The 26,013-nt window shown below is 44.5% G+C and overlaps 1 protein-coding gene across 2 annotated transcripts in view; it reads left to right on the top strand.

Moving 5' to 3' along the window:
• The window catches only part of LOC141228087 (X-linked retinitis pigmentosa GTPase regulator-like), a 127,367-nt gene that overhangs the window by 42,793 nt on the left and 58,561 nt on the right, over positions 1 to 26,013 (top strand). The window contains exons 4-5 of one of the 2 annotated variants that reach the window (XM_073667291.1): positions 9,476 to 9,538; positions 16,904 to 17,062. The exons of the other annotated variant lie outside the window; for it this stretch is intronic. Of the exons in view, the coding sequence (XP_073523392.1) occupies positions 9,476 to 9,538; positions 16,904 to 17,062 (222 nt within the window). The remainder of the gene's footprint in view (positions 1 to 9,475; positions 9,539 to 16,903; positions 17,063 to 26,013) is intronic. 2 annotated transcript variants of the gene reach the window in all.

Genomic DNA, 26,013 nt, shown 5'->3' with positions numbered 1-26,013 from the left:
CATTGCTATCCAAGACCTTACAGAAAGTAAGGACCGAGGAGGTCCAGATAATCTTGATAGCCCCACTTTGGCCCAAAAGGAGCTGGTTCTGTGGACTAAACAGTCTAAGCATAGGAGGACCCCTCATTCTGCCAGCAATCAAAAACCTTCTCCATCAGGGTCCAATACTCCATTCAGATCCAGAGAACCTCCATCTAGCGGCCTGGCTTCTGAGTTCACAATCCTGAAAGCCAAGGGACTCTCAGACCGAGTAATTCATACCCTACAAAAAAGTAGGAAACAAATCACAAACTCCATATACAGCAAGATATGGAAGACCTTCCTAACATGGTATAAACCAAATATACCAGATCTTCGGCATCCTGACATGACCCAGCTCTTGGATTTTCTACAAGACGGGCTGGAGAAAGGTCTTAGACCCAGCACCCTCAAGGTACAGATCGCGGCGCTGAGTGCCTATTTCGACCAGAGCCTAGCCGAACACCGATGGGTAAAAAGGTTCATGACAGCAGCTACTCGTCTGCGTCCCAGAATAATCAACCACGTTCCCTCCTGGGATCTTAATATCGTCCTTAAAGGTCTGACACTACCACCGTTTGAACCTTTGGCCTCAATAGAGCTGGATAAATTAGCCTGGAAAACAACTTTTCTAGTAGCGATTACCACTGCCAGGAGAGTGGGAGAAATCCAGGCCTTCTCAGTGAATGACCCATATTTGGGAATCCTGGATGATAGGATTATTCTACAACTGGACCCATCTTTCTTGCCAAAGGTGGTCTCAGACTTTCATAGATCACAGGAGATAATTCTGCCTTCCTTCTGTCAGGACCCAAAAAATAAAAGGGAAGAAGAATTCCATACTTTGGACATGAGGCGGGTTGTTCTTCACTGCCTCCAAAAGACAGAGGCCTGGAGGAAGGATCAGAACCTCTTTATTCAGCCAGTCAGAACAGAGGAAAGAAAGTCTCAAAGGTTACCATCGCTACTTGGATCAAGAAAGCAATTGTGGAATCATATCAGATCCAAAATCTCTCAACATCAGAAAAACTGAAAGCACACTTTACTAGAGCCATGTCCGTCTCCTGGGCTGAAAAGGCTAGCGCTTCCCTCGAGCAGATATGTAGAGCAGCTACATGGTCCTCGGTCCATACCTTCACCAAGCATTACAAACTTAAGTTAATGTCCATTAAAGACTTGGCCTTTGGGCGGAAAGTGCTTCAGGCCATTGTCCCTCCCTAAACATGAGTCTTTGGTACTCCTCCTTTGGTGCTGTCGTGGGAGGTTATTGGAGAAAATAGAATTAGACTTACCGGTAATTCGATTTCTAATAACCCTCCACGACAGCACTGGTAATTCCCTCACCAGGTTTGGTTTGCCAAAAAATCATCTAATTTGAATAAGAATAAATATAAATTGAAGCATCCATACTTGTGTGGTCCTTTATAAAACACTGGAGGGAGGATGAGGGAGGAGCTATTTGACCTCTTTTTGTTTCCTGTCCCTATTAGGGTGGGGTGACATCCTCTTGGGGCTGTCGTGGAGGGTTATTAGAAACCGAATTACCGGTAAGTCTAATTCTGTTTTTTTTCCATAAAAAAATGTTAATTGAAAATGAAGAAAATTATAGAAGTTTGGTATTGCTGGATTCATACCAGCCTGTATAAGAATATTATATGAAGGACCTGATGTTTTTCGCATGCCCCTTCTCTAAAAAAAAATAATAAAAGCTAATTAATAAAGTAAATGTTACCCATAAAATCGTACAAAAAAAATGCAATTTGATCCGTGAAGATCAAACCCTCATACAGCATTAGTGAAAAATGAAGTTAGGATTTTTTAAATGCATGGATGAAAAATTAAATAAAAGAAAAAACAATTCTTGGTCAATCATATATCAGAAGAGATTGTTAAGGGGTCAAGTGTGCAGCTAAGACCTTCCCGAGAACTGGAGAATTCCAGGATGCGGACCACTGATGTATCTCTGAGGCGTATACATTCTGTACGGTATTTTTAATGGTCCGCTGATCAAGCGTATAATCAGACATGAGGGGGATTAGAGGAAGAGCCTTTTCTTTTAGTGATTGGTTGTAGAGTGAGAAACCCTACACTGTGTTGTCAGCATGTCATATATTTATATAGTGAAACCACAAATAATGTAAAATATAGTAATAGTTACAATACGGTAAAATAATTGTGTTTTTTGTTTGGACACACTGCTCCATCTCTGCATTCTTACTTTACAATATTGTCTGTGGTTTTAGGATTGAAGCACAAACTCTACTCTACATATAGACATAGATAATGTAAAGTCATTGGACCCGATTCATATCAAAGCTTTTACACCAGAATTGTGGCATGAAAAGCTTTGAAAAGTCGCAACATTTTGGTACAACGCTGGGTTGGGCTAAATTGTTGTATCTGATGGTATTCTGATGCCAGTTTCGCCCATATCTCCAACAAAGTAGGCGGATCTGGGGTTGGACTGGGACATGGCAACCCTAACTCGTCAAAGCTGCCCTTATGCCACAAACCTGACTCCAGTCCTCGACTGGAGTAAGATTTGTGGCGAGTTGCACACGGAGGGTCATGCCACTTGTCAGACACTCTTGCACCTCTTAATGAATGAGGAGCGTCTGACTCCAGCACATCGCCTTCCTTAATATTTGCTTGAACAACGCCCATGTTGATGAATTGGAACCATAGAGTGCTCAAATGTAGCAAAGTCAAGTTCATAGTGCAGTCCTAGATGAATCCTCAAATACTATAACATAATAGTGTGCACAGATGTAGTAGTGCTGAGTTACTGTTTATTATGTGTTAAATTAGGATACGATCGTTGCAGTTTTATGTAAAGCTGAATATATCAAGTGTGCAATTAAATGTCGACTTCAGCTCTGCTACATCGGTACCAGCACAGTGAAAAATCCATGACTGTACTCAGCTCTATTCTTAAGGCCCCATACACAGTAGATGGAAAGTCATCCTACCATCTGACTTCAGCAGGATCTGCCCACCATCTAATCTGTATGGAAGTCTCCCAACCCTCCCTCACAAATAATATCGGGGGAGAGTAGGATCTCGCCTGTTGAATTTTTTTGGCCGATCCCTTTGTTCTCTGGGAGATAAGCGACTGTCAGAGGCTTCTGGTAGTTACTCTCTCATAGAGGACTATGCCGAGCCAAGCCTTCCGATGTACCGGGAAATCGGGAGAGCCGCAATAGCTGGGGCCAAACAATATTTCAGTGTACAGCAAAGGGAAACTGTCACCAGATTTTTGATCCCACCTGTAAGAGCAGCATGATGCAGGGGCAGAAATCCTGATTCCAGTGATGCCAATTACTGTCACTTACTGGGCTGCTTGCTCAGCTTTTGATAAAATCACTATTTTATCTGCTGTAGATCTAGCAGTTCTCTGAATGCTGTGCTCTGTATAACCTGCCCCACACCACTGATTGACAGCTTAGGCAGAAAACTGACAATCAATGGTGAGGGTGAGGTTATATGCAACTTATGAATATGGAGGACTACATGGCGGTAGATTTACTAGTCCTCTAGTGATCATCTCCTGCTGACAAAAGTGTGATTTTATCAAAACTTCATCAAGCAGCTCAGTAAGCATACTAGCCAACCATTCTGGTTCCAGTAGGACTGTACCAAACTTGAGGAGCTGTCCCGCCGTGTAGGGAAGTCGCGGGTATGTCCCAACATCAGCTGTGTCTGTTTCCTAAGGTCACAGATGCAGCTGAATATAGAGGTAGAGGAAAGAGCCGAAAAGTCCTTCCTAAACTTCCCAGTCTCTCTAAAGACCGAAGGTCCTGCCAGAACCTTTGGGTCACGTGTCAGTCTCTGGTCTCATGATTGGGGGTAAAGAAAAGGGAAGAGGAGCAGGACACAGGTAATTTGTGTGTATTGCTGTAGGAGAGCTGTGAGTATATGTATGGGTATGTATTGATGTAGCAGAGCTGTTTGTCTGTGTTTGTATTAATGTAGCAGAGCTATGTGTGCATGTTTATTAATCCAGGAAAGTTATGTGTGTATTTATGTAACAGAGCTGTGTGCGTATGTGTTTGTATTAATGTAGCAGAGCTGTGCGTGTATGTTTATTGATTTAGCATAGCTATGTGTTTGCATGTATCAGAGATGTACAGTGCATTGTGAAAGTATTTGGCCCCCTTGAACTTTCCTACCTTTTGCCACATTTCTGGCTTCAAACATAAAGATATAAAATTCTAATTTTTTTGGGAAGAATCAACAAGTGGGACACAATCGTGAAGTTGAACGAAATTTATTGGATATTTAAAACTTTTTTAACAAACTCAAAACTGAAAAGTGTGGCATGCAATATTATTCGGCCCCCTTGAGTTAATACTTTGTAGCTCCACCTTTTGCTGCAATTACAGCTGCAAGTCGCTTGGGTTATGTCTCTATCAGTTTTGCACATCGAGAGACAGAAATTCTGGCCTATTCTTCCTTGCAAAACATCTCGAGCTCATTGAGGTTGTATGGAGAGCGTTTGTGAACAGCAGTTTTCAGCTCTTTCCACAGATTCTCAATTGGATTCCGGTCTGAACTTTGACTTGGCCATTCTAGCACCTGGATACGTTTATTTTTGAACCATTCCATTGTAGATTTTGCTTTATGTTTGGGATCATTGTCTTGTTGGAAGATAAATCTCCATCCCAGGCTCAGGTCTTTTGCAGACTCCAACAGGTTTTCTTCCAGAATGGTCCTGTATTTGGCTCCGTCCATCTTCCCATCAATTTTAACCATCTTCCCTGTCGAAGAAAAGCAGGCCCAAACCAGGATGCTGCAGCCACCATGTTTGACAGTGGGGATGGTGTTTTGAGGGTGATGACCTGTGTTGCTTTTACGCCAAACATATTGTTTTGCATTGTGGCCAAAAAGTTACATTTTGGTTTCATCTCACCAGAGCACCTTATTCCACATGTTTGGTGTGTCTCCCAGGTGGCTTGTGGCAAACTTCAAACGAGTCTTTTTATGGATATCTTTGAGAAATTGCTTTCTTCTTGCCACTCTTCCATAAAGGCCAGATTTGTGCAGTGTACAACTGATTGTTGTCCTATGGACAGACTCTCCCACCTCAGCTGTAGATCTCTGCAGTTCATCCAGAGTGATCATGGCCCTTTTGGCTGCATCTCTGATCAGTCTTCTCCTTGTTCGAGATAAAAATTTAGAGGGATGGCCGGGTCTCTCTAGATTTGCAGTGGTCTGATACTCCTTCCATTTCAATATGATGGCTTGCACAGTGCTCGTTGAGATGTTTAAAACTTGGGAAATCTTTTTGTATCCAAATCCGGCTTTAAACTTCGCTACAACAGTATCTCGGACCTGCCTGGTGTGTTCCTTGGTCTTCATGATGCTCTCTGCACTTGAAACAGAACCCTGAGACTATCACAGAGCAGGTGCATTTATACTCAGACTTGATTACACACAGGTGGATTCTACTTATCATTACCAGTCATTTAGGACAACATTGGATCATTCAGAGATCCTCACTGAACTTCTGGAGTGAGTTTGTTGCACTGAAAGTAAAGAGGCCGAATAATATTGCACGCCCCACTTTTCAGTTTTTAATTTGTTAAAGTTTAAAATATCCAATAAATTTCGTTCCACTTCACGATTGTGCCCCACTTGTTGTTGATTCTTCCCCAAAAAATTAGAATTTTATATCTTTATGTTTGAAGCCAGAAATGTGGCAAAAGGTAGAAAAGTTCAAGGGGGCCAAATACTTTCACAATGCACTGTATATGTGTGTATTAATGTAGCAGAGCTGTGTATGTATTGATATAGGAGATCAGTACGTTTATGTGTTTGTATATATGCAGCAGAGCTGTGGGTGTATGTATTGATGTAGTAGAGCTATGTGTGTTTGTGTATTGATACAGCAGAGCTTTGTGAGTATTGATATATCAGAGCTATGTGTATGTATGGGTGTGTATTGTGTGTGGATGGGTGTATTGATGTAGCAGAACTGTGTGTATGTATTGATTTAGCATAGCTATGGGTGTGTGTTGATGTAGCAGAGCTCTGTGTACACTGTGGGAGCATCTTACTCTATGGAGGGGATTGAACTGTGGGGCAACATAAAAATTGCCGTGGCACACCATGCGCGCAGCTGTTTTGTGTCCCCTTTTACTTTATTTGTTAAAAGATTTGAGGTATGCCAGTAAGTGACACATCACTGGAATTGAGGTCTCTGTCTTTAAATTACGCTGCTCTCTTAGATTAGGTGGAAAAAATCTGGTGACCAATTCCCTGTAAAGGAACAGCGCCGACCGGATCCACATGCAGGTCACTTGACAAATGGTAAGGTTTAATACTAGAGGTTAGGACCTTCCCTAATAGGGTCACCGTGACGTGGTGGGATGGCTTTTACATTTTTTTGATCAAAATGATCTTAACTAAGCACCCTATTTTATGTTCATTTATTTACTGTTGGATATTTGCTTATTATGTTTTCATATTGGGTTTTGTCTGTATGCCATTACTGTAGGTTGTGCATCTTCAATAGTGACACTTTAAGGCAAAACTAGGCTGAGTCATTGGGGGCTCAATTTGTTTTGATCAATGCAAAAAGAACTTTTTTTTTTTTTTTTTGTTAGAGAGGTGTCAAAACTTACCAAGCTTACTTGCATTATTACAGTTATCTGATTGTGATAGTGTCAGGATACTGCAGTGACAAACGGCCTATATACACATGTCATCCGTCTGTCCTCTAGTTTGTAGATGGTCCTTCAAAGGTAGATCTCCAGAGCTGCTCTCCAGCTTGTTGTTCATACTAAGAAACAGACGCACATAATCTTCATTGATTACTTCTAAAGCTTCCTGAAATTATTATAGCCGGCAGCAGGGAACATATCACTTCTGTCTCAGGGAAGACATAACACATGACTCCTGCGTTTACAGAATTCTATATCCCGGACCTGAGGCAGCCAGGTTTTCGGCATTATACCTCTTCTACCCATTCCGGACCTCAAGCTGCCAGGTTTTCGGCATTATACCTGTTCTAGCCATCCCGGACCTCAGGCAGCCAGGTTTTAGCTTTATACCTCATCTAGTCATCCCAGACCTCAGGCAGCCAGGTTTTCGGCATTATACCTTTTCTAGCCATCCTGGACCTCAGGCAGCCAGGTATTCTGCATTTTACCTCTTCTAGCCATCCCGGACCTCAGGCAGCCAGGTTTTCGGCATTATACCTCATCTAGTCATCCCAGACCTCAGGCAGCCAGCTTTTCGGCATTATACCTTTTCTAGCCATCCTGGACCTCAGGCAGCCAGGTATTCGGCATTTTACCTCTTCTAGCCATCCCGGACCTCAGGCAGCCAGGTTTTCGGCATTATACCTCATCTAGTCATCTCGGACCTCAGGCTGCCAGGTTTTCGGCTTTATACCTGTTCTAGCCATCCCGGACCTCAGGCAGCCAGGTTTTCGGCATTTTACCTCTTCTAGCCATCCCGGACCTCAGGCAGCCAGGTTTTCGGCATTATACCTCATCTAGTCATCCCGGACCTCAGGCAGCCAGGTTTTCGGCATTATACCTCTTCTACCCATTCCGGACCTCAGGCTGCCAGGTTTTAGGCATTATACCTGTTATAGCCATCCCGGACCTCAGGCAGCCAGGTTTTCAGCTTTATACCTGTTCTAGCCATCCCGGACCTCAGGCAGCCAGGTATTCGGCATTTTACCTCTTCTAGCCATCCCGGACCTCAGGCAGCCAGGTTTTCGGCATTATACCTCATCTAGTCATCTCGGACCTCAGGCTGCCAGGTTTTCGGCTTTATACCTGTTCTAGCCATCCCGGACCTCAGGCAGCCAGGTTTTCGGCATTTTACCTCTTCTAGCCATCCCGGACCTCAGGCAGCCAGGTTTTCGGCATTATACCTCATCTAGTCATCCCGGACCTCAGGCAGCCAGGTTTTCGGCATTATACCTCTTCTACCCATTCCGGACCTCAGGCAGCCAGGTTTTCAGCTTTATACCTGTTCTAGCCATCCCGGACCTCAGGCAGCCAGGTTTTCAGCTTTATACCTGTTCTAGCCATCCCGGACCTCAGGCAGCCAGGTTTTCAGCTTTATACCTGTTCTAGCCATCCCGGACCTCAGGCAGCCAGGTTTTCGGCTTTATACCTGTTCTAGCCATCCCGGACCGCAGGCTGCCAGATTTTAGGCATTATACCTCTCCGTTGATTTGCAATTCCTACATTTTATCCTGTGTATTTTTTAGTTGACGATTCTTCAAACTGATTTCAAAGGAGATACATTTGTATACATTTGTATGTTAAAATGATGCCATTTCTTAATTACTTCTGTTCAGGGAAGGTTATCTGATTGCTTTCACAGCCCATTGAATTCAGTGCTAAAACCATGTGCAATATGTTCCATAACTCACTTTGTTGTTTACAGACTGAATGTTTTCATTTAAAGCTGATACTATGTCACGAGATGGCGCGACACAATCTGAATACAACATTAAATAGATCTCTTATACCTGATGTGGCTGCTATACTTAGGCCGGGTTCACATGAGCGTATAGAAAAATTTTCTGTGCTTTCATTGACTTATAATGGGTGAGTCTGATTTGTAATATGGATCAAAGCAGCGCATGCTGAGATTTTTTTTTTGCGCTTCTTCTGTAAAAGCGTTCACGTAAACTACTACATTGACTTGCCTTGGTTAGTGTGCTGTCTGTTGTCTACCCTTTTGCATACGGACCGATTATATATTTGTGTGAACGAGCCCTTACTGTAAGATCCATGTCTGCATAATATCTCTCACCTAGGCTGATTGACAGTTCATCAGTGTCCCTCCTTCCTCACACTGCTGAGTACAAGCTGCAGCTGTCAGGCTGGGTGGGCTGAGACTGAATGCACTTATGAGCTTTCTCACTTATAAAATCAGCATTATTCAGCCATTTTGACATGGATTTCTCAAGGAAGTACACTAGCCTCATCAGGTCTATGAGGTCTATATCATAATGTATACAGTTTACATTGTAAATTTAACGTTATATGACTATTTAGGATATCTCTGTGTAGCTCTAATCTCTATTAAAGTAATAAGAAAATATAACATTACAGCATACTTGTTAGTACTGTGCAAACTTTGATTAATGTAGAGCATTTTATGACATATGCATCTCTTTGAATATGCTGCAGTGTTTAGCTTTAAAGCATGTGCATGGGCTTGTGAGAAGCCAGCGGGGACTTGCCTCCATGACTAGTAATCCTAGTTACATCCTTACCGGCTGCCGTCTTAACGCAGACATGGTTGTAATAACGGAGCTGATCTCTGTTTCATGCTGACTGTACTTCGGGCAGCATGAGCCTACCGACAAGTTCCCTTTAAAATCTGGGCGTTCAAAGATGTTACTTACCGTACATGATTGAGTCCAGAGATGTAAATTTGTTAATGTTTCTAATGCAAAATTAACATATTATGCTATTGTGTTTTACAGCATTAAAATCTGAAAAAATAAAGCTTGCTGCTTGTGGAAGAAATCACACTTTGGTTTCCACAGGTATTTTTTTTTTTTTTTTGTTAAACTATAGATCTTGTTCTGCATGATGTGAGTGTATGTGATTTCAGTATTTAAGTCATAAACAAAAATTTAGTTTTTAAAAAGGAACCGGACCGTATAGTCATGCTGCAGTAACAATGGATAGCTTGAATTGGACACTGGCTGTAGGATTTCTGGCGTAAGGTACGTTACAGCTAGTCATAAGATGAGCTGTGGTATCACGCTCCTGTTCTACCCCAGCTTCACCCATTTTGGCGGAGCTAGCCAATACTGATGTGAAAACTCCAAAAGATGCCATATTTTTGCGCAATTCTGCAAACATTTTGCGGCTTAAAAGCAATTTACTTAATCACTTTGACAAATTGGGACCATAGGCTTTTCAAAGTGTATTTTCTCTGGAACGCCGGATCAATTCAGAATAAAATACAGTGGGATGTAAAAGTTTGGGCACCCCTGGTCAAAATTACTGTTATTGTGAACAGTTAAGCAAGTTGAAGATGAAATTATCTCTAAAAGGCCTAAAGTTAAAGATGACACATTTCATTTGTATTTTAGGCCCACAAAAATTTGGGGGGATTTTTTACACTTTAAAAATCACAAAAAGGAAAATGGGCCGATGCAAAAGTTTGGGCACCCTTGGAGATTTGTGTGCTCAGATAACTTTGTCCAAGGTTTCAAACTTTAATTAGCCTGTGAGGGTTATGGCTTGTTCAGTCATCGTTAGGAAAGGCCAGGTGATGCAAATTTCCCAGTTTTATAAAAACCCAGCCTCCTCGAACCTTGTGCCAAAAAACAACAGCCATTGGTTCTTCTAAACAGCTGCCTAGCGCTCTGAAAATGAAAATGGTGGGGCCCACAAAGCAGGAGAAGGCCATAAGAAGATAGTAAAGTCTTTTCAGTTGCCCTTTTCACAGTTCGAAATCTAAATAAAGTGGAGTTCAAGATAAGATCTGGAAGACCAAGCAAAATTTCAGTGAGAGCTGCTCGTAGGATTGCTAGATAGGCAAATCAGAAACCCCTCTTTACTGCAAAAGACCTTCAGAAAGAATTAGCAGTCTCTGGAGTTGTGGTACATTGTTCTATTGTTCAGAGACACCTGCACAATATGGCCTTCATGGAAGAGCCATCAGAAGAAAACCTCACCTGCATCCTCATGCAAATGGTATGCAAAAGAACATCTAAACAATCCTGATGCATTCTGTAAGCATGTCCTGTGGACCGGTGAGTTTAAAATAGAACTCTTTGGCCACAGTAATCAAAGGTATGTGTGTAGAAAAAGGGCACAGAATTTCAGGAAAAGAACATCTCGCCAACCAGTAATCATGGGGGTGGATTAATCATTCTTTGGGGATGTGTTGCAGCCAATGGCACAGAGAACATTTCACTGGTAGAGGGAAAAATGGATTCAATGAAATTTCAACAAATTCTTCATGTAAATATAACACCTCTGTAAAAAAAAAAGCTGAAGTTGAAAAGAGGATGGCTTCTACAAATGGATAATGATCCTAAACACAAGTCAAAATCCACAATAGACTACCTCAAAAGGCACAAGCTGAAGGTTTTACAATTGCCCTCACACTCCCCTGATCCGAACCTCTTTGAAAATCTGTGGCTAGACCTCAAAATAGCAGTGCGTACAAGACGACCCAAGAATCTCACAGAACTGGAAGAATTTTCCAAGGAAGAAAGGATAAAAATATGTCTTATATTCTAGGTTCTTCAAAGTAGCCACCTTTTGCTTTGATGACTGCTTTGCACACTCTAGGCATTCTCTTGATGAGCTTCAAGAGGTAGTCACCGGAATTGGTTTTCACTTCACAGGTGTGCCCTGTCAGGTTTAATAAGTGGGATTTCTTACCTTATAGAATCATAGAATCATAGAATGGTAGAGTTGGAAGGGACCTCCTGGGTCATCTGGTCCAACCCCCTGCTCAAAGCAGGATTCACTAGATCATCTCAGACAGATGTCTGTCCAGCCTCTGTTTGAAGACGTCCATTGAAGGGGAACTCACCACCTCTCGTGGCAGCCTGTTCCACTCATTAATCACCCTAACTGTCAAAAAGTTTTTTCTAATATCTAATCTGTGTCTCCTCCCATTTAGTTTCATCCCATTGCTTCTAGTCTTTCCTTGTGCAAATGAGAATAAAGATGATCCTTCTACAATGTGACAGCCCTTGACATATTTGTAGACAGCTATTAAGTCTCCTCTCAGTCTTCTTTTTTGCAAGCTAAACATTCCCAAATCCTGCAACCGTTCCTCATAGGACATGGTTTGCAGACCAGTCACCATTCTGGTCGCTCTTCTCTGAACTTGCTCCAGTTTGTCTATGTCTTTTTTAAAATGTGGTGCCCAAAACTGTACACAGTATTCCAGATGAGGTCTGACCAAAGAGGAGTAAAGACCGATAATGACTTCACGTGATCTAGACTGTATGCTTCTGTTAATACATCCCAGAATTGTATTTGCCTTTTTTGCTGCTGCATCACACTGTTGACTCATGTTCAGTCTATGATCTATTAGTATACCTAAGTCTTTTTCACATGTACTGTTGCTTAGCTCTATTCCTCCCATTCTGTATATGCTTTTTTCATTTTTATTGCCCAGATGTAGTACTTTGCATTTTTCCCTGTTAAAAACCATTCTGTTGGTTGCTGCCCACTGCTCCAGTTTATTTAGGTCTTTTTGAATCCTCTCTCTCTCTTCTCTAGTATTAGCTATCCCTCCTAGCTTTGTGTCATCAGCAAATTTAATCAGTTTACCCTCAATTCCTTCATCTAAATCATTGATAAAGATGTTGAACAATACAGGTCCCAGGACGGAGCCCTGTGGTACCCCACTTGAGACATTCACCCAGCTGGATGTGAAGCCATTTACAACCACCCTTTGAGTCCGATCACTAAGCCAGTTATTAATCCACCTAACAGTTGCCTGGTCCATTGCATACTTGGTCATTTTTTCAATAAGGATGGTGTGAGATACTTTGTCAAATGCTTTGCTGAAGTCAAGATATACTATATCTACAGCATTTCCCTGATCCACCCAGTCAGTGATTCTGTCATAGAAGGAAATTAAGTTAGTCTGACATGACTTGTTAGTTACAAACCCATGCTGGCTCTGGTTAATCACTTCATTCTTATCCATGTACTTACATACATGTTGTTTAATAATTTGTTCAAAGATCTTTCCTGGTATAGAAGTCAGACTCACCGGCCTATAGTTCCCTGGGTCCACCTTCTTCCCCTTTTTGAAGATAGGAACAACATTTGCTCTTCTCCAGTCTTCTGGGACTTCTCCTGTTCTCCAAGAATTTTCAAAGATTATGGAGAGTGGTTCTAAAATTTCTTCTACGATCTCCTTCAGTACTCTGGGGTGTAATTCATCTGGACCTGGTGACTTGAACTCATTTATGTTAGCTAAATATTCCCTCACAATCTTTCTGTTTACAGATAACTTGGATTCCTCTATTCCTTTAAAAGGACAGTGAAGATCAGTTGATGTTACATTTTCTTTCTGAGAGAAAACAGATGCAAAATAGGAATTAAAAAGTTCGGCCTTCTCAACATCCTCTCTTACCATTTCTCCATTTTCATCCTGTAAAAATCCTATAGCATCTTTGACTTTTCTTTTACTTTTGACATACCCCCAAAATCCTTTTTTATTGCTTTTGACATCTCTTGCAAGCCTTAATTCATTGTCAGCTTTAGCTAACCTGATACGTGCCCTGCAGGATCTGCAGACTGCATTATAATCTTCTTTAGATATGCCTCCCTCTTTCCATTTAATAAACATTTCTTTCTTTCTTTTTAGCATGTGTTTAAGTTCTGTGTTCATCCATCCTGGTTTCCTTAAATGCTTCCCATTCTTCCTACTTTTCGGGATTGTTAACGATTGTGCTTTGAGAATCTCATTTTTAAAAATTTCCCATCCTTCCTGGACATTTTTGTCCTTAAGGACATCCAGCCATTGGATCCCTCCTATTCTCTTTCTGAGTCTCTTAAAATCTGCCTTTCTAAAATCTAACCTTGAAGTTTGAGTCTTCACATGTCTTCCTCCTCTAGTTATCCAAAATTCTATAATAGCATGATCGCTGCCTCCTAGGGTCCCAGCCACCTTTACCTCCTCAACCATTTCCTCCCTGTTTATAAGGATTAGATCCAAAGTAGCAGATCCCCTTGTTTTCTCCCCTACCTTTTGGAAGATAAAGTTGTCAGCAAGAGAGGATAAGAATTTGCTTGACCTGTTAGTTTTACTTGAGAGAGATTCCCAACAAATGTCTGGATAGTTGAAATCTCCCATGACCACTACGTCATATTTTTTGGAGAACTTGGTCATTTGATGCATAAAGAGTTCATCCATATCTTCAGCTTGCCCAGGTGGCCTGTAGTAAATGCCTACAATGGTGTCCTTTCCGTTGTTCTCTCCTTGTATTCTTACCCAAACAGTTTCCACAGAACTCCCAGTCTCTGAAGCTTCCATCTCTGTGCAGATATACGCTTTTCTAACATACAATGCAACACCTCCTCCTCGTTTATCAAGTCTGTTTCTTGCAAATAAGTTGTATCCTTTTAGCCTTTTATTCCAATCATGTGTATCGTCCCACCAAGTTTCAGTGATTCCAATGACATCATATTCCTTTTCCTGCATTAGTAGTTCCAATTCTCCTTGTTTGTTGCCCATGCTTTGTGCATTTGTATAAAAACATTTTAGTTTGTGATTGGTTTCTCTTCCTCCCATATTTTTATTATTTAAATTGTTTTGTCTTTGTTCTTCCTTTCCACTTCCAGTAGCAGAGATCTCAATAGTATTTGTCAGCTGTATGGCTTTTTCTGGCCTTTTGCTTCCCTTCCCACATTGTTCTAGTTTAAAGCTCTTCTGATGAGTGTAGCAAGGCGACTTCCAAATACATGTTTTCCAGTCTTCGTAAGGTGCACCCCATCTCTAGCAAGTAGTCCATCGTATAGGTAATTCATTCCGTGATCCAGAAATCCAAATCCTTGTTGACGGCACCATCGACGTAGCCAGTTGTTCACCTGTAGAATCTTATTCCACCTCATTGTTCCATGGCCATCCACTGGGAGGATGGATGAGAAGACCACCTGCGCTCCCAATTCTTTCACTTTCTTGCCTAAGTCTTCAAAGTCACTGCAGATGGTTTCCAGGTCCTTTCTTGCGGTGTCATTTGTCCCCACATATATTAGCAGGAATGGGTAGTGATCTGTAGGTCTGAAGAGTCTTGATATCCTGTCAGACACATCTTTAATTTTTGCTCCTGGAAGACGGCACATTTCTCTTGAGGTTATGTCTGGTCTGCAGATAGCGGCCTCTGTTCCTCTTAACAGGGAATCCCCCATGACCACCACTCTCCGTTTTTTCTTCACAACATTCTTCTTTCTCCATCCAGGAGGATTCTGAGGGCTTACAAGGTTATTCATTGCTGGCAAAGTCTTATCTTGCTGTATTTCTTCATGGTGCTCCTGCGAGAGAGCCTGGTACTGGTTCCTGAGCAGTATGGGTGCTGACTGCCTCTCGATCCTCCTGCTTCGGTGGGTCACATGCTTCCATTCCTCTGTTTCGTCAGGTGCAGTTCGAATTTCTTCTCTTTCTGAATCATGAAGAGATAATTCTGCTCTGTCTAAGAACTCTTCACCTTCCTTAATGATTTTCAAGGTAGTTAACCTCTCTTCTAGATTTCGCAACTTTTCCTCCAACAGGGACACAAGCTTGCATTTCTGGCATGTGAAGTTTGGCTAAATGGGGTTGGGACCATCAGTTGTGTTGTGCAGAAGTCAGGTGGATACAAAGCTGATAGTCCTACTGAATAGACTGTTAGCTGCTTTTTTCTTGCCATAATACAAATTCTAAGTAAAGAAAAACGAGTGGCCATCATTACTTTAAGAAATGAAGGCCAGTCAGTCCGAAAAATTGGGCAAACTTTGAAAGTGTCCCCAAGTGCAGTTTCAAAAACCATCAAGCGCTACTAAGAAACTGGCTCATATGAGGACCGCCCCAGGAAAGGAAGACCAAGAGTCACCTCTGCTTCTGAGGATGTTTATCCGAGTCACCAGCCTCAGAAATCGCAGGTTAACAGCAGCTCAGATTAGAGAACAGGTCAATGCCACACAGAGTTCTAGCAGCAGACACATCTGTTCAACAACTGTTAAGAGGAGACTTTGTGCAGCAGGCCTTCATGGTAAAATAGCTGCTTGGAAACCACTGCTAAGGACAGGCAACAAGCAGAAGAGACTTGTTTGGGCTAAAGAACACAAGGAATGGACATTAGACCAGTGGAAATCTGTGCTTTGGTCTCATGAGTCCAAATTTGAAATCTTTGGTTCCAACCACTGTGTCTTTGTGCGACGCAGAAAAGGTGAACGGATGGACTCTACATGCCTGGTTCCCCCCGTGAAGCATAGAGGAGGAGGTGTGATGGTGTGGGGGTGCTTTGCTGGTGACACTGTTGGGGATTTATTCAAAATTGAAGGCATACTGAACCAGCATGGCTACCACAGCATCTTGCAGCGGCATGCTATTCCATCCAGTTTGCGTTTAGTTGGACCATCATTTATTTTTCAACAGGACAATGACTCCAAACACACCTCCAGGCTGTGTAAGGGCTATTTGACCAAGAAGGAGAGTGATGGGGTGCTACGCCAGATGACCTGGCCTCCACAGTCAGCAGACCTGAACCCAATCGAGATGGTTTGGGGTGAGCTGGACCGCAGAGTGAAGGCAAAAGGGCCAACAAGTGCTAAGCATCTCTGGGAACTCCTTCAAGATTGTTGGAAGACCATTTCCGGTGACTACCTCTTGAAGCTCATCAAGAGAATGCCAAGAGTGTGCAAAGCAGTCATCAAAGCAAAAGGTGGCTACTTTGAAGAACCTAGAATATAAGACATATTTTCAGTAGTTTCACACTTTTTTGTTAAGTATATAATTCCACATGTGTTAATTCATAGTTTTGATGCCTTCAATGTGAATGTACAATTTTCATAGTCATGAAAATACAGAAAAATCTTTAAATGAGAAGGTGGGTCCAAACTTTTGGTCTGTACTGTATGTGTTAGCAGAGTGGCTTGTGGCAGATGCATGAAGGATATCTACACGAGCGTCATCCTGCAGTAACGGCCGGTAATGTAGATCTAACTGACAACAGGCTCAGATCTTTTTCTTTCTACAAGTATCCTGAAGCATCTGGAGCATGGCCTTGTTAGTCAGTGCCTTACATCAGGACTGCTGAGTGATTCTGCTGTGTCTGGAGGTCGCTGTACGGTGTGATGAGAAGCACAGAAGCCTTTGCAGATCAGTAGCTAGTAGTTGTCTTGAGGAAATAACAAGGTGTACTTGTATGTTTGGTCTTTTATAGCACAAGGAAAGGTTTTCTCTTCGGGCTGGAATAGTGAAGGACAGCTGGGACTCGGTGACACCACAGAAAGATCAAGCTTTCATGAAATTACCTTCTTTAACGGGCAGTGCAAGATCAAACAGCTGTCAGCTGGATCCAATACATCTGCAGTCCTGACGGGTAGGAGACGCAGCGTTATCATTCTCTGATCTTTGGAGCAGTCACTTATTTGTATTTCTCGTATAACCTTCTGCAATGTGACATGTAGATATTCCCCTCACCAGGGGGGCTTTGCTTATCTTTCTCCTGAGATTTTCAGGACAACAGTCTGCCTGCTGTCTAGTGAAGTGTTATCATACAAATCTTGTGTGGCTCCAAATTGTCGTTCACTGCGACATTTACATCCAACTGGGCTTTACCTCTCGCCTTATACCGATAATTTCTCAAAAAACTATCACAGCGGGCACACGAGTTCTACACAGCTGGCTCGTGCTCTAACGGGCAGCTTGAAAATGAGTCTGATTGTTGCCCAATATATTATACCAGCTATTGAACCCGTTGTACGCCCAGGTGGCGAGCATTTTTATTGGTACATTTTTAATTTTATTAATGGCGCCGGAGTCAGCACGTGCGCATACCGCGCTATCCTGCACCATTTTTTTTAAAGACCTTGTCCACGAATTCGCATATACAGTGTCTTCAATAAAATGGCGCCGTAGTGTAGTATGCACACATGCTGACTCCGGCGCCTCACTGCGCAGGCGCCACCCATCCCGGCTTCGGACAGAAGGACCCGTCCAGCATGTATGAGATGTACTAAGAATTCAGGGGGGTGTACTCACTTACGCTGAGCGATGTGTGTATAACGTACTGAGAATACATGGGGGTGTACCCACGCTGAGTGCTGTGTGTAATAACGTACTGAGAATACAGGGGGTGTACTCACTTACACTGAGCGCTGTGTGTATAACTTACTGAGAATACAGGGTGTGTACTCACGCTGAGCGCTGTATGTATAACTTACTGAGAGTACAGGGGGTTTAATCACTTACGTTGAGCGCTGTATATATAACATACTGAGAATACAGGGGGTGTACTCACTCTGAGCGCTGTATATATAACGTACTGAGAATACAGGGGGTGTACTCACTCTGAGCGCTGTATATATAACGTACTGAGAATACAGGAGGCTATACTCACGCTGAGCGCTGTGTGTATAACATGCTGAGAATACAGGAGGTGTACTCACGATGAACGCTGTATGTATAATATACTGAGAATACAGGGGGTGGACTCACTCTGAGCACTGTATATATAACGTACTGAGAATACAGGGGGTGTGCTCACTTACGCTGAGCGCTGTATGTATAACGTACTGAGAATACAGGGGGTGTACTCACGCTGAGCGCTGTATGTATAACGTACTGAGAATACAGGGGGTTTAATCACTTACGTTGAGCGCTGTATATATAACATACTGAGAATACAGGGGGTGTACTCACTCTGAGCGCTGTATATATAACGTACTGAGAATACAGGAGGCTATACTCACGCTGAGCACTGTATGTATAACGTGCTGAGAATACAGGGGGTGTACTCACGCTGAGCACTGTATATATAATGTACTGAGAATACAGGGGGTGTACTCACGCTGAGCGCTGTATATATAATATACTGAGAATACATGGGGGTGTACTCACGCTGAGCGCTGTATATATAACGTACTGAGAATACAGGGGGTGTAATCAATTACGCTAAGTGTTGTATGTATAATGTACTGAGAATACAGGGGGGTGTACTCACGCTGAGCGCTGTATATATAATGTACTGAGAATACAGGGGGTGTACTCGCTTACGCTGAGCGCTGTATATATAACATACTGAGAATACAGGGGGGTGTACCCACGCTGAGAGCTGTATGTATAATGTACTGCGAATACAGTTGGTGTACTCACTTACGCTGAGCGCTGTGTGTATAACGTACTGAGAATACAGTGGGTGTACTCACGCTGAGCGCTGTGTGTATAACATACTGAGAATACAGTGGGTGTACTTACGCTGAGTGCTGTGTGTATAACGTACTGAGAATACAGTGGGTGTACTCACGCTGAGCGCTGTATGTATAACGTACTGAGAATACAGGGGGTGTACTCACGCTGAGCGCTGTATATATAACGTACTGAGAATACAGGGGGTGTACTCACGCTGAGCGCTGTATATATAACGTACTGAGAATACAGGGGGTGTACTCACGCTGAGCGCTGTATATATAACGTACTGAGAATACAGGGGGTGTTACTCACTTGCGCTGAGAACTGTTTTTATAGCGTACTGAGAATACAGGAGGGTGTACTCGCTTACTCTGAGCGCTGTATATATAACATACTGAGAATACAGGGGGTGTACTCACTTGCGCTGAGCGCTGTTTGTATAGTTTACTGAGAATACAGGGGGTGTACTCACGCTGAGCTCTGTATGTATTTCGTACTGAGAATACAGAAGGGTGTACTCGCTTACGCTGAGCGCTGTATATATAACATACTGAGAATACAGGGGGTGTACTCACGCTGAGCGCTGTGTGTATAACGTACTGAGAATACAGGGGGTGTTACTCACTTGCGCTGAGAACTGTTTTTATAGCGTACTTAGAATACAGGAGGGTGTACTCGCTTACTCTGAGCGCTGTATATATAACATGCTGAGAATACAGAGGGTGTACTCACGCTGAGCTCTGTATGTATTTCGTACTGAGAATACAGGGGGTGTAGTTGCGCTGTATGTATAACGTACTGAGAATACAGGGGGTGTAATCACTTACGCTAAGTGCTGTATGTATAATGCACTGAGAATACAGGGGGTGTACTCACGCTGAGCGCTGTATATATAGTGTACTGAGAATACAGGGGGTGTACTCACGTTGAGCGCTGTATGTATAACGTACTGAGAATACAGGGGGTGTACTCACGCTGAGCGCTGTATATATAACGTACTGAGAATACAGGGGGTATGCTCACTTGCGCTGAGCACTGTTTGTATAGCGTACTGAGAATAGAGGGGGTGTACTCACGCTGAGCGCTGTATATATAACGTACTGAGAATACAGGGGGTGTTACTCACTTGCGCTGAGAACTGTTTTTATAGCGTACTGAGAATACAGGAGGGTGTACTTGCTTACGCTGAGCGCTGTATATATAACGTACTGAGAATACAGGGGGTGTTACTCACTTGCGCTGAGAACTGTTTTTATAGCGTACTGAGAATACAGGAGGGTATACTTGCTTACGCTGAGCGCTGTATATATAACATACTGAGAATACAGGGGGTGTACTCACTTGCGCTGAGCGCTGTTTGTATAGCGTACTGAGAATACAGGGGGTGTACTCACGCTGAGCTCTGTATGTATTTCGTACTGAGAATACAGAAGGGTGTACTCGCTTACGCTGAGCGCTGTATATATAACATACTGAGAATACAGGGGGTGTACTCACGCTGAACGCTGTGTGTATAACGTACTGAGAATACAGGGGGTGTTACTCACTTGCGCTGATAACTGTTTTTATAGCGTACTGAGAATACAGGAGGGTGTACTCGCTTACTCTGAGCGCTGTATATATAACATACTGAGAATACAGGGGGTGTACTCACGCTGAGCTCTGTATGTATTTCGTACTGAGAATACAGGGGGTGTACTCGCTTACGCTGAGCGCTGTATATATAACATACTGAGAATACAGGGGGTGTACTCACGCTGAGCTCTGTATGTATTTCGTACTGAGAATACAGGGGGTGTAGTTGCGCTGTATGTATAACGTACTGAGAATACAGGGGGTGTAATCACTTACGCTAAGTGCTGTATGTATAATACACTGAGAATATAGGGGGTGTACTCACGCTGAGCGCTGTATATATAGTGTACTGAGAATACAGGGGGTGTACTCACGTTGAGCGCTGTATATATAGTGTACTGAGAATACAGGGGTTGTACTCACGCTGAGCGCTGTATATATAACGTACTGAGAATACAGGGGGTGTAATCACTTACGCTAAGTGCTGTATGTATAATGCACTGAGAATACAGGGGGTGTACTCACGCTGAGCGCTGTATATATAGTGTACTGAGAATACAGGGGGTGTACTCACGTTGAGCGCTGTATGTATAACGTACTGAGAATACAGGGGGTGTACTCACGCTGAGCGCTGTATATATAACGTACTGAGAATACAGGGGGTATGCTCACTTACGCTGAGCGCTGTATGTATAACGTACTGAGAATACAGGGGGTGTACTCACTTACATTGAGCGCTGTATATATAACATACTGAGAATACAGGGGGGTGTACTCACTTACACTGAGCCCTGTATGTATAACGTACTGTGAATACAGGGGGGTGTACTCACTTACGCTGAGCGCTGTGTGTATAACGTACTGAGAATACATGGGGGTGTACCCACGCTGAGAGCTGTATGTATAACGTACTGAGAATACAGGGGGTGTACTCACGCAGAGCACTGTATATATAACGTACTGAGAATACAGGGGATTTAATCACTTACGCTGAGTGCTGTATGTATAACGTTCTGAGAATACAGGGGGTGTAATCACTTACGCTAAGTGCTGTGTATATATATATATAGCATACTGAGAATACATGGGGGTGTAATCACTTACGCTGAGCACTGTATGTATAACGTACTGAGAATACAGGGGGTGTACTCACTTACGCTGAGCGCTGTATATATATAGCATACTGAGAATACATGGGGGTGTACTCACTTACGCTGAGCGCTGTATGTATAACGTACTGAGAATACAGGGGGTGTACTCTTGCTGAGCGCTGTATGTATAACGTATTGAGAATACAGGGGGTGTGCTCACTTACGCTGAGCGCTGTATGTATAACATACTGTGAATACAGGGGGGTGTACTCACGCTGAGCGCTGTATATATAACGTACTGAGAATACAGGGGGTGTACTCACTTACACTGAGCGCTGTATGTATAACGTACTGAGAATACATGGGGGTGTACCCACGCTGAATGCTGTATATATAACGTACTGGGAATACAGGGGGTGTACTCACGCAGAGCACTGTATATATAGCGTACTGAGAATACAGGAGGTGTGCTCACTTACGCTGAGCGCTGTATGTATAACGTACTGAGAATAAAGGGGGTGTAATCACTTACGCTAAGTGCTGTATGTATAATGCACTGAGAATACAGGGGGTGTACTCACTCTGAGCGCTGTATATATAATGTACTGAGAATACAGGGGATGTACTCACTTACGCTGAGCGCTGTATATATAACATACTGAGAATACATGGGGGTGTACTCACTTACGCTGAGCCCTGTATGTATAACGTACTGAGAATACAGGGGGGTGTACTCACTTACGCTGAGTTCTGTATATATAACATACTGAGAATACAGTATAACGTACTATGAATACAGGGGGGTGTACTCACTTATGCTGAGCGCTGTATGTATAACCTACTGAGAATACAGGGGTGTGTACTCACACTGAGCGCTGTATGTATAACGTACTAAGAACACAGGGGCGTGTACTCACTTAAGCTGAGCGCTGTATGTATAATGTACTGATAATATGGGGTGTACTCAACGAATTTGTCTCTTTCTTTCTATCTCTCTTGTCCTGGACATATTGTCGTCATGCCGCCATTCTGAGCCTGTGCAGTCTTTAGAGGTTTCGGACAGAAGGACACATCCCTGGTTATATTATAGACTAGCTTTTGAACCCGTTCTATGACCGGGTGGCGAGCATTTTTATTGGTATATGGTCTCCCATGCTGGTATGTGTTGCCCCCATCCTGGTATTTATGTTGCCCCCCTCCTGTCCCCACCATCCTATCCTGGTACGCATGGCACACCTCATCCCCATCCTGGTATGCATGGCACCCCTCACCCCCAATCCTGGTATGCATGGCACCCCTCACCCCCAATCCTGGTATGCATGGCACCCCTCACCCCCAATCCTGGTATGCATGGCACCCCTCACCCCCAATCCTAGTATGCATGGCACCCCTCACCCCCAATCCTGGTATGCAAGGCACCCCTCACCCCCAATCCTGGTATGCATGGCACCCCTCACCCCCAATCCTAGTATGCATGGCCCCCCTCACCCCCAATCCTAGTATGCATGGCACCCCTCACCCCCAGTCCTGGTATGCATGGCACCCCTCACCCCCAATCCTAGTATGCATGGCACCCCTCACCCCCAATCCTGGTATGCATGGCACCCCTCACGCCCAATCCTGGAAGGCATGGCACCCCTCATCCCCAATCCTGGTATGCATGGCACCCATCACCCCCAATCTTGGTATGCATGGTATCCCACATCCTGGTATGCATGGGCCCCTCACCCACATCCTGGTATGCATGGCACCCCTCACCCCCATCCTGGTATGCATGGCACCCCTCATCCCCAATCCCGGTATGCATGGCACCCCTCATCCCCAATCCCGGTATGCATGGCACCCCTCATCCCCAATCCCGGTATGCATGGCACCCCTCATCCCCAATCCCGGTAGGCATGGCACCCCTCATCCCCAATCCCGGTATGCATGGCACCCCTCATCCCCAATCCTGGTATGCATGGCACCCCTCACCCCAATCCTGGTATGCATGGCACCCCTCATCCCCAATCCTGGTATGCATGGCACCCCTCATCCCCAATCCTGGTATGCATGGCTCCCTCATCCCCAATCCTGGTATGCATGGCTCCCTCATCCCCAATCCTGGTATGCATGGCTCCCTCACCCCAAATCCTGATATGCATTGGCCCCTCATCCCCAATCCTGGTATGCATGGCACCCCTCATCCCCAATCCCGGTATGCATGGCACCCTCATCCCCAATCCCGGTATGCATGGCACCCTCATCCCCAATCCCGGTATGCATGGCACCCCTCATCCCCAATCCCGGCATGCATGGCACCCCTCATCCCCAATTCCGATATGCATGGCACCCCACATCCCCAATACTGGTATGCATGGCTCCCTCATTCCCTATCCTGATATGCATTGCACCCCTCATCCCCAATCCTGGTATGCATGGCTCCCTCATTCTCTATCCTGATATGCATGGCACCCCTCACCCCCATCCTGGTATGCATGGGCCCCTCATCCCCAATCCTGATATGCATGGCACCCCTCATCCCCAACCCTGGTATGCATGGCTCCCTCATCCCCAATCCTGATATGCATGGCACCCCTCACCCCCATCCTGGTATGCATGGGTCCCTCATCCCCAATCCTGGTATGCATGGCACCCGTCATCCCCAATCCTGGTATGCATGGCACCCGTCATCCCCAATCCTGGTATGCATGGCTCCCTCATCCCCAATCCTGGTATGCATGGTACCCCTCATCCCCAATCCTGGTATGCATGACTCAGTCATCCCCAATTCTGGTATGCATGGCTCCCTCATCCCAATCCTGGTATGCATGGCACTCCCCATCCCTATCCTGGTATGCATGGGCCCCCCGTCCCCAATCCTGGTATATGTGATACCCTTCATCCCCAATCCTAATATACATGGTACCCCTCATCCCTATCCTGGTATGTATGGTACCCCTCATTCCTATCCTGGTATGTATGGTACCCCTCATCCCTATTCTATTATGTATGGTACCCCTCATCCTGGAATGCATGGCACCCAATCACTCATCCTGGTATGCGTGGCACCCCATCCCTCATCCTGGAATGCATGGTACCCTGCATTCCTATCCTGGTATGTATGGTACCCCTCATCCCTATTCTTGTATGCATGGAACTCATCATCCCTATCCTGGTATACATGGTACCCCTCATCCCCAATCCTGGTATACATGGTACCCCTCATCCCCAATCCTGGTATACATGGTACCCCTCATCCCCAATCTTGGTATACATGGTACTCCTCATACCTATCCTGGTATTTATGGTACTCCTCATCCCTATCCTGGTATGTATGGTACCCCTCATCCCTATTCTAGTATGCATGGCACCCCATCCCTCATCCTGGTATGCATGGCACCCCATTCCTCATCCTGGTATGCATGGTACCCCTCATCCCTATTCTGTTATGCATGGCACCCCTCACCCTCCAATCCTGGTATACATGGTACCCCTCATCCCCAATCCTGATATACATGGTACCCCTCATCCTGGAATGCATGGCAACCAATCCCTCATCCTGGTATGCATGGCACCGCATCCCTCATCCTGGTATGCATGGTACCCTGCATTCCTATCCTGTTATCCTGATATGTATGCTACCCCTCATCCCTATTCTGTTATGCATGGCACCCCTCACCCCCCAATCCTGGTATGCATGGGCCCCTCATCCCCAATCCTGGTATACATGGTATCCCTCATCCCCAATCCTGGTATATATGGTATCCCTCATCCCCAATTCTGGTATACATGGTACCCCTCATCCCTATCCTGGTATTTATGGTACCCCTCATCCCTATCCTGGTATGTATGGTACCCCTCATCCTGGAATGCATGTCACCCAATCCCTCATCCTGGTATGCATGGCACCCCATCCCTCATCCTGGTATGCATGGTACCCCGCATTCATATCCTGGTATGTATGGTACCCCTCATCCCTATTCTGGTATGTATGGCACCCCTCACCCACCTATCCTTGTATGCATGGTCCCCTCATCCCCCAATAATGGTATGTGTGGTACCACTCATCCCCCCAATCCTGGTATGCATGATCCCCTCACCCCCCAATCATGGTATGCATTGTCCCCTCACCCCCCAATCCTGGTATGCATGGTCCCCTCACCCCCCCAATCCTGGTATGCATGGTCCCCTCACCCCCCAATCCTGGTATGCATGGTCCCCTCACCCCCCAATCCTGGTATGCATGGTCCCCTCACCCAACAATCCTGGTATGTGTGGCCCCCTCTTCCCCCAATCCTGGTATGCATGGTCCCCTCACCCCCCAACACTGCAAATGTGTCTTCATTAAAATGGCACCGGATAGCGCTATGCGCATGCGCCGATCTGACGCCTCACTCCTGCCCCGGTCTCCAGCTAAGAGAGAGGCGCCGAAGCAACGCTCCTCCCAGTCAGGTAAGTATGTAAGTATGGCGCCGGAGATTGCGGTATGCGT

This window comes from Phyllobates terribilis, unplaced genomic scaffold (assembly GCF_046119375.1).
Source record: "Phyllobates terribilis strain yellow unplaced genomic scaffold, ASM4611937v1 Scaffold_2__4_contigs__length_985480577, whole genome shotgun sequence".
Lineage (NCBI taxonomy): Eukaryota > Metazoa > Chordata > Amphibia > Anura > Dendrobatidae > Phyllobates > Phyllobates terribilis.
The sequence above is the reverse complement of the archived record's forward strand: the minus strand, read 5'-3'. Positions and strand labels throughout refer to the sequence as shown.